General features: G+C 38.0%; 1 protein-coding gene across 2 annotated transcripts in view; it reads left to right on the forward strand.

The window, feature by feature from the left end:
- The first annotated feature begins 3,504 nt into the window (after positions 1 to 3,504).
- Positions 3,505 to 10,039, forward strand: part of LOC112510420 (protein-L-isoaspartate O-methyltransferase 1-like) — an 8,860-nt gene continuing 2,325 nt past the window's right edge. The window contains exons 1-2 of one of the 2 annotated variants that reach the window (XM_025115830.1): positions 3,505 to 3,701; positions 5,351 to 5,621. In XM_025115830.1, coding sequence (XP_024971598.1) covers positions 3,510 to 3,701; positions 5,351 to 5,621 — 463 coding nt within the window. In that variant the 5' untranslated portion in view covers positions 3,505 to 3,509. Of the gene's footprint in view, positions 3,702 to 5,293; positions 5,622 to 10,039 lie in introns of both variants that reach the window. The other variant, XM_025115831.1, reaches the window with a different exon arrangement.

The following is a 10,039-nucleotide window of genomic DNA, read 5'->3' on the forward strand; positions in this document are numbered from 1 at the left end:
TTTTAAGAGTTTAAGAGTTTTAGTCAAATGCTTTATAATATAGTATAGATAGTACATATAGTGAACTATTTATTTAGAAAACTATTTTGCAAATACGTATTGAAATATCGTAGTTTTGTCTTCATTGATTCTCTCTCTTATATAATAGTTATCGTATCCGTATAATGTGGTACGTTTTTATTTGATCCAACAAATATAAGACATGAATAAACACAATTTGACATCATTTAACAATTAAACAACGTTGAAACAGATTAAACTATAATATAGAGAGACAATCGAAATCAAATGTTTTTCTAACCAACTTAAAGGCACTTACTTATAGGCGAAAGATCGTGTAAAAAGAAGAATTAAGATGATAAACGTAAGAAGGGATCTGGATCCTTGATCATCTTTAGTCTCAAACTCCCCCATGAATCACGCTTGATACGAGGATTTTGGTGCATCTGGATGCATTTCATCTCGGTGACTCTTATTTTAATAGGCATCCAAAGGTGTAGATCTTTTCTTATGTTTCTTACCTAAACTATTCTCACTGGAATCCAACCCTTTGATTATAACTGTACGATGTTGGGGTTTAACCAGGTAATCCAAAAAATGATTAGCTCATAATTTACTTAATTTTTATTATTATTTTATGATAACGTTTCGGAATATTTTATGTTGATTGTTTTGTCATCTAATTGAATTCTTAACTTGTATATTATTTAAATTAATTAAAAAAATGTTTCAATTTCTCTAACATCTAAAAATATTAAATTGCGATTTGTTTGAATTTTATTTATATAATAATACTTTGTGATAATAGAAATTATTATTTTACTTCATTTTTTTTATTAATCTGAATATTTAACTCGTTATACGAGCCGACTAATCCCAGGACGACTACCTGCTTTGTAGGTAGCCCGGAGTCACCATATGTGAACCTTCGTGACCACAAAAGGATTTCTATTTCTCCTTGGATTTAAATATGGGACCTCCAGACACTTTATCGACATAATATAAATTGGTTCCGGTCCTAAACATCTATTAATAAAAAAATTGTATAGAATGTAAAACATGAATTAAACAAGCCAAAATATTTAGGTTCTTCATTATTTCCTAAATGGTTAAAGTTGTTTTTGGAAATAAAATAAATAATTAAAAAAAATAAATAAATAATCGTTTGTTTTTAATATTATCTTCCATCGTTTTAATTTCATAAATAACAGATAACTACTAATATTGAGTAGACTTGGAATCATGTGAGACCAAGGGTTTTTCGTGAAGCCCGTAAGACCAATTCTCAACCCTTGGATTAGATCTACAATCTGAACATTCATAATCACAAAATTGCCACGAGACTTCTCAATAATCACAAAATTGTCACCGTGCAACTTTAGACCATTAGATCATTAGCTTATAAAGGTTGATCAATGAACATTCATAATCACAAAATTGCCACGAGACTTCTCAATACTCATTTGTTATATTTCTATTTAATTTTAGAGAGTTTTTACCAAATAGCGATCAGATGTTAGAAAACTATTTGGTGTAAGTTGAAGCTAAAAAACAACATATTTCAGAAGTATTCGAAATCTAAATTAAGGTAAGGATTGAACTCGATCTCGAACTCGAACTCACGTTTTAATTAATGGAGTAATCAGTATGGTGTGCATTAAATCCTTGAGCATTGAAGTTAAACAAGAAATGCAGGCCATAAGGATAGGGGTGTGCAGAAAGTTATCCGATCTAATTTAAAACGATCGATCATAATTGGATATTCAATATAATTAGATTAGATCAGATCCAAAATTTCAACATCCAAATCTGATCGGTCGGTTCTTGGATGGCAGTCTAACGTCCAATAAAACCGAACTGATCAAATCCAATTCTTTCTCTTCGGATATGTGAAGATGAATAAACTCCATATAAGTTGGATGACCCGAGCCTTCCCGCTGTCTTCCATATTCAATTCTCGGAAGAAGATTCTCAGAAGCGGATTCTACGCATCAGACTAACCAGAGTTCATGCTTTCCTATGTGAGACAAAGGAGGCACAAATTGACCAATGACCATCCAGTTATCATCCAACTGATATCCAATTAGTAGTTATATATAATTATTAACATTTTATGATATTGTTTTTTAGTTGATGCGTTGAAATAATTTAAGAAAATATATGACTAATTGGTTGAAATAGTGGACTAATTGGTTGAGAATTGGATCAAAGATTGGATAAATTCAATCTGATCTAATGGATAACCAATAGTAGCATCCAGTGGATAGAACCGATCTGATTCAATCATTCATTAAATTTGGATCGGACCGAGTGTTTGATGTTAATTGGATTGGATCGGATGACAAAATCACTATTCAATGGATGATTGGATCAGACTGGATTCACTTAAATCCATTGGATTTCAACCGATGAACACTCCTACTTAAGGCCATCAATTTGATTAGCAATGGTTGTTGTAGTGTTCATGATTCCATCGATGAGTTTATGTCTGATTAAGGCAGGCTGTTGTTTTAGCATGTAATGAAGTAGTAAAGCATGATACCAATAATGCAAAAAGCTACAAAGAGAAAAGAATTATGATGGCTTGGAAAATCCAAAATTTTGTGCACATCGACTCTCGATAGAGTGCAAACAACTTGCGAAGCCACATGGATAAAATCACAAAGATGGAGTGAAAACTTAGAGACTTGTAAGTGACTTGGGAAGTTGAAAAATTAAATCACGAAGGTTTCTTTATAACCCCCCCCCCCCCCCAATAAGATGCGTTTGAGGCAAGGTGTGGACAAAGCGAACAATATCTAGTACAATTAGCCTAACATGTTACAGATGTTACTAGAGCTGGGGACCGAACTATTGTGCTAGTGAGGACGCTGGGCTCACGAGGGGGTGGATTATAATATCCCACATTGGTCAAGGACGAGAACAAATGTTACAAGGTATTGGATACCTCCTATACCAGGCGTGCTTTATAAACCGTGAGTCCATGTGAGAACAGTAGACAATATCCAATATTGTTAGCTTGAGATGCTACAGATGGTATCAGAGTCAGGAACCGGACTGGTGTGCTAGTGAGGACACTGGACTCATTAATGAGGTGGATTTTTGAGATCTCATATCGATTGGGGAGGGGACCGAATACCTCCTCTATCAGAAATATTTAAAACCGTGAGTCCAGATATAGATAAAAATATCTAATATGGTTGACCTGAGATTTTACATAGTGATGTGTTTTCCACAAAAAAAGCTCGATTAAATCTTGTGAAATCACAATCATGAAACGGAACCAAATTAAATGAAAAATATCTGGGCCAGGCCTCAAATATCTTGCTGGGCTGGGCCTGCTTTGTAGGCCTCAAACATATTGGGTTAATGAGATAGGTCCATCATATCTCGTGGAAGTGCAGCATAGGCGGACACGTGTCACATGGGAACAGGTAACGCGTGGAAGTAAGTCGGTGATTATGGGTGTGCCTGAAGCTTCAACTGAAAAAAGAAAATCGAAAAAAAAAATGAAAATGTCGAGCTCAGTTGTAGCGTACAGCTTCCGCTATTTCCCCCCTTTAAAGCAGCGCGCTCTAGCGTACTTCTCCGTTCAACGTCGCCTCCGCCGCCGTCCTCTCCGGTCGCCGTGCACTGCTCTCGTGACAACTTCATTAAACGCCACTTCTTTCACGGGGAATTCTTTGTTTCGTAGGATGGAGGTAATTTTTTTAAGGATCAATTCTGTTTTGTGTTTCTGTGGATTTCTGTAAATTAGGTTCTTATTCATGTTGTATTTGATTTCTGTCTGTTATATTCCGTGGTTACTGCCGCATGACTTGAAATTGCGTTCAAATCATTCGAAATCCGCAAATTTACAGTTTACACGATTGATGGATTAATTTGCATGTTTTTAGCTGCTTAAGTTGCTGTGATTTGTTATTGATTTAGCTCTGGGTGGTATACGGAGTGTTTCTAGTGAATCATGTTTGGTATTTTTGTACATCATTTTGCATGATATTATCTAGTTTGGTGTAAATATGTATACTATCAATGTCCGAGCAAGCAATTTGTGGAATACGAGTAAAGGGTTTTTGGGCAATGGATAAACTTTTTGCCAAATTGAACTGGATACGTGAAGGATTAACATTTTAGAGCAAAGTAATGGGCTCTACCTGTCTTCCATGTGATATATCATATTGCTGTGGCCATAAAAGAGTACCGGTATTTGGGCAAAAAGTTGATTATTGGCCCCACACGGAACCCGCTTCAAGAACCCCAGTGTGAGGGGGCTTTTTTGTCTCGCTCAGCGACTGAGGCTATACGGGGGCGCCTGGATTGAACCTATGACCTGTCTTATATTTGGCCGAAGCCACCCCACTCCTTTGCCAACCGAGCTACATGCCACAGGCTAAAAACAGTTAAGAGTCCCACCCTTTTAATTTCACATGGTGTTTGATAAAAGAGTATTGTTATAACTAAATGATTCATGCCTACTAACCGGATGATTGGTGAAACCGAATTATGTCTGTTCCCTTTACTAGAACTGAAAAACCTTGAATATGACACATAATTTATTAAGTTTAAAACAGTGACCTGCAACCCGAGTCTGGTGGAGAAGCCAACATTTGGAATATGCAGTGTTAGATACTTCTTTGTGCTTTTTTGTTTTCTGAACGATCATGTTATTGATGCTCAGTAACAGGCAAACTTCAAGGCTGTCTGTTGGTCTTTCTGGAAGTTAAATAACAAGTTTAATTAACAATAGAATTGACGTTATTCAAGTAGTATAGTTGCTTGTCTGATCATTCAGCGTTTATACTAATTTTACTTTCAAGTTTTTGATTCTGATGATGATTGAAATGCTGATCCACCTTGCACTTCTTGGGTATGTTGTTCGCTGTTGGCTCACATATTTTGTTACTGTGGTTATTGGTTTACTTTATGGGGGCTAGCTGCATGTGGCAGGGAAATTTAACAATTATGTTCCGTCTTGCTACATGCAATTTTCGAAGTTTACCATTGAAAAGGAGGTCCAGAGATATGATTTATTTGCTACTAGGCATTGTACAAAGGCTGCATAGCTTCTTTTTATCAAACACCATGTGACATTAAAAAGCAGACCTATTATTTGATACTCTCAGGGAACAATCTTAACCAATGCTCAAGAACATTGAGAGAGGTGATCGTTGAGCTTTCATATCACTTTTATAAGATTTTGAGTTCATGATGAATGTGTAACCTTGTGTGAAAAGATTTTTATGTCATCATGTATTCATGTTTGATATTACTGGCTGACTTTCAATTTGGACAGGTAATGAAGTGGATAAGTGTTATCTTCAATTCAATATTGTTTTATGTTTGTATACAGAGATTCTGGGCCGGAAGTAGCATCGATAAGAATAAAGGCATGGTGGCACATTTGAAGGGTTACGGAGTCATTCAGTCAAATAAAGTGGCTGAAGTAATGGAGACTGTCGACAGGGCATTGTTTGTACCTGATGGGTCCCCAGCCTATGAGGATAGTCCCATGCAAATAGGTTTCAATGCCACCATTTCTGCACCTCACATGCATGCTACATGCCTTCAGTTGTTGGAGAAGAATTTACTGCCTGGGATGCATGCTTTAGATGTTGGTTCAGGTATTCTGTTATTTAATATATTTTTCTCTTCACTGGTTTGATAAACTAAACAATGGTATATTGCTCACCAAATTTGATATCTTATTCAAGAGGCCAAAGAGGCTTTAAATACACTGAAAAATAACAAACTGANTAAAGACTAGGTAAAAAGCTAAAGACTAGGTAAACACACGTGTCAAGCCCATCTACATAATCAGCCTTATTTTTTGAAATTCAAAAACTCCAACAAACCTTCCTCCAAACTAGACATTACAGTCTTGTTTGTCTTTCAATGAACATACTCCAAGCTTTTCCCTTAATTTCACAAACACATCTCGATGCAGTGGTTTAGTGAATATGTCTGCTATTTCCTCCTTAGTACCAACATGCTTCAATTTAACTGTTCCTTTTCCAACCAAATCACGAAGAAAATGGTACTTTACCCCAATGTGCTTGCATCTACCATGGAAGACTGGGTTCTTCGAGAGCTTAATAGTTGAGGTGTTATCACATTTGATCTCTGTGCCATCTCCTTGTTTCATTCCAAGTTCTTCAAGAATGCTTCGAACCCATATAACTTGACAGGCACAAGCTGCTGCTGCCACATATTCGGCTTCTGTGGAAGATAGAGCAACTATACTCTGTTTCTTTGATGACCATGTGATTGCAGCTCCATCCCACAACACCAAGTACCCGGATGTACTTTTCCGGTCATTCCAATCTCCTGCGAAATCACTGTCAGTAAACACCTCTATTCTGCCAATTCCTTCTCTTTTGTACCAGATGCCATAGTCTAAAGTTCCTTGAAGGTATCTTAACACCCTTTTTGCAGCAGCAAAATGACTCTCTGTTGGCTTAGATATGAACCGGCTGATGTAACTTACCACAAACTGGATATCCGGTCGTGTGGTAGTAATATACATCAGRMTTCCCACCAATMTTTTGAACAAAGTTTCATCTACCGGTTCACCTTCTTCAAATTTTAGTTTACAACCAGGAACAATTGGATTTACTACTGCATTGCAATCCAACATGTTGAAGCGAGTAAGAATTTCAACTGCATACTTCTGCTGTGACACATGAATTCCAGCTGGAGTTTGAAACACCTCTATTCCCAAGAAATATCTCATTTTTCCCAGATCTGTCATCTCAAATTCACCCTTCATGGAGCACTTGAATTCTTCCAGCATTTTTCCATCGTTGCCTGTATAAAAAAGGTCATCGACATATATGTTTACAAACAAAAACTTCCCATCTGATGTGTTTTTGATAAACAAGGTGTGTTCTGAGCTGCTTCTTGTAAAACCTTCCTTGACAAAGTACGCCTCAATTCGACTAAACCAAGCCCGGGGAGCTTGTTTAAGCCCGTATAAGGCCTTTTGGAGTTTGTACACCTTGTGCTCGTTGCCTTTAATTATGTATCCCTGTGGCTGTTGCACGTAAACATCCTCTTCCAATTTTCCATAAAGAAAGGCGGATTTAACATCCATTTGATAGATGTTCCATCCCCTTTGTGCAGCTAGAGCTATCATCAATCGAATTGTGTCCATCCGGGCAACTGGAGCATATACTTCAACATAATCGACTCCGAATTCTTGACCGTACCCCCTTGCAACCAGCCTCGCCTTGTGTTTCTCGACCTCTCCTTTTTCATTGAGTTTTGTTTTAAAAACCCATTTAACACCGATACATTTGGTACCCTGTGGCAGGTCTACCAATCTCTAGGTCTGATTTTTTTCGATTGCTTGAATTTCGAGATCCATAGCCTTCTTCCACTTCTCATCCTTGACTGCATCTTCATAGTACACAGGATCTTGATGGATCAAATCAGTGATGTTCACCTCGTCGTTGTCTGAATCTAACTCATGATCATCACCTGCAAAATAGTCACTTAGATAAGYAGGTCGTCTTCTTATCCTTTGTTGTCTTCCTTCCCCGATTACTGGACTGCTAGGATCGGAATCGGCAATAACAGGGCTGTAATCTTCAATGTGTTCATCTTGCTCGGCTTCGTCATCTTGATCAAAGTGATGCTCATTCACAAACTCATAATCATCAATAAAATCATAATCGCCCCATATGATTTCTTTTTCATCGTCAGCTTCTTTTGTCTGACTCCAGATCCAGGACTTATGCTCTTCAAAAACAACGTCTTTGCTTATAATAACTTTCAGTGTTTGTGGATCAATCAACCGATATGCCTTTGATTCTTCACACATTCCTGTCAAAATGCAAATAAAACTTCTATCATCAAGTTTAGTTCTTTTCTGTTTGGGTATGTGGACATGAGCGAGACCCCCAAACACGAAAGTGATGAACTGTTGGTTTTATCCCACTCCAAGCTTCTTGAGGAGTCATGTTCGTAAGGGCTTTGGTCGGACATCTATCCAAAACATAAAAACTCCATATCGTTGCCTCTCCCCAAAACTTCTTTGGCATGTTTTTGGCTGTTATCATCGACACAACCATGTTGATGACAGTCCGATTCTTTCGCTCAGCAACCCCGTTTTRCTGAGGTGAGAAACTGGTTGTGAGTTGTCTCTTGACCCCATGTTCTAAGCAATAGGCTTTAAAAGCATCRGATAGGTATTCTCCACCTCTATCTGTTCTRAGARCCTTAATGACCTTTCCTGTTTCAGTTTCAACCTTCTTTTTGAACTGTTTRAAACTTTCGAGAGCTTGAGACTTCTYTGTCAATAAATACACCCWACCCTTACGACTATAGTYATCAATGAAGCTTAAAAAATACMTGTTGCYAGCATGAGATGCCGGGGTTATTGGCCCACAKATATCAGAGTGTATTAGCTCCAAAATCTCTCCTGCTCTCCAATTGCTTGTCTTTGGAATCGCCTTTTTGGTCTGTTTTCCTATCATACAATCTCCACATACAGTTTTATTGATAAGAAAGTGAGGTAAATCACGAACCATGCCCTTTCCTTGCAGAATTTCCATGCTTGTGTTGCTGAGATGTCTCATCCGTTCATGCCATAGCTTAGCTTTATCTTCATCACTGGTATACATACACCTATCTGTTTTCTGCTCGGGGACAACATTGACCTCTTCACTAATTGGGAACATTCGATTTGTGCTCATATTACTCTGAAAAATCAGGCCTTTGTCTTGATGAAACACCTTACAGACATCCAAATGAAAGAGAAAAAACAGTCCCTTTTGTTGAAGCTGCCCTATGCTGAGAAGATTGTTCTTGAGGTCTGGTACATAGTACACATCACTGATAACATATGTTGTTCCATTTAGGAATAACTTCACACTTCCTTTTCCAGCCACCATCATACGTGTGTTATTTCCCAATTTAACATAATTTGAAAAACCTGAGTCAAGATCAACGAACCTGTCTTTGTTTCTGCACATGTGGTTAGAACAACCCGAATCCAAAAACCACATCATGCCTTTGTTTTTGTCACTCGTATCTACCATGAGTGTAGTGTCCTCCATGTTTATCTCAGCCATGAGCATAACTTCCTCATTTGCATCAAAACCAGCGTAGTTTGCCTCCTTGGAATGAGGACATTCATAAGAATAATGTCCCAATTTGTGGCAATTATAGCATTCTATCGTTTCTTTATTGAAGGACAGTCGTCCTCTTCCTCTACTGTTGAATCGGCCTCTCCCTCGTCCACGACCATTCGGACCGAGACCGGTTTTTGCCTTCAATGCTTGATCATCTTCCTTTTCAACTTTCTTGAATTTCTGTTCATGAACCAGCAAGGTACTTTGCAGCTCCTCAATGGACATCTCGTCAACATTCTTTGACTCTTCAATCGAAACCACGACATACATATATTTGTCGGCCAGAGTTCTGAGGATCTTTTCGACAATTTTGACATCAGGTATCAATTCCCCGTTGCTCCTTATTTGATTTGAAATTGTCAAAACCCTACCAAAGTATTCAGAGATGGTTTCGTTGGCCTTCATTTCGACGACTTTGAAGTCCCTTCGGAGCTTCTGCAACATAGACCGTTTCACTCGTTCATTGCCTGCGAATCTTTGCTTCATGGAGTCCCACACCGCCTTGGAAGTCTTTCTATCCATGATCTGCTCGAAGGTGACTCGATCGATTGCTTGATACAAGTAATGCTTGACTTGTAAATCTTTTATGCGCAATTCCTCCAATTTCTTCTTCTCAGCATCGCTTTGAGCAATTCCAACTGCCGGCTCTCTAATTCCTGGATCGATTAGGTTCCACACCTGTTTTGCACGCAGCAAATTCTCCATCATCTCACTCCAGTGCTCATAGTGGCCGTCGAAGACTGGTACCTTTATCTTATCGTCATTCATCATTGCTATTCTCTCTTTTGTGATCGAAATTCGCTCTGATACCAATTGATAAACTAAACAATGGTATATTGCTCACCAAATTTGATATCTTATTCAAGAGGCCAAAGAGGCTTTAAATACACTGAAAAATAACAAACTGA

The sequence above is a fragment of the Cynara cardunculus genome (genome assembly GCF_001531365.2).
Source record: "Cynara cardunculus var. scolymus isolate 2C chromosome LG 3, CcrdV1, whole genome shotgun sequence".
Taxonomy (NCBI): Eukaryota; Viridiplantae; Streptophyta; class Magnoliopsida; order Asterales; family Asteraceae; genus Cynara; species Cynara cardunculus.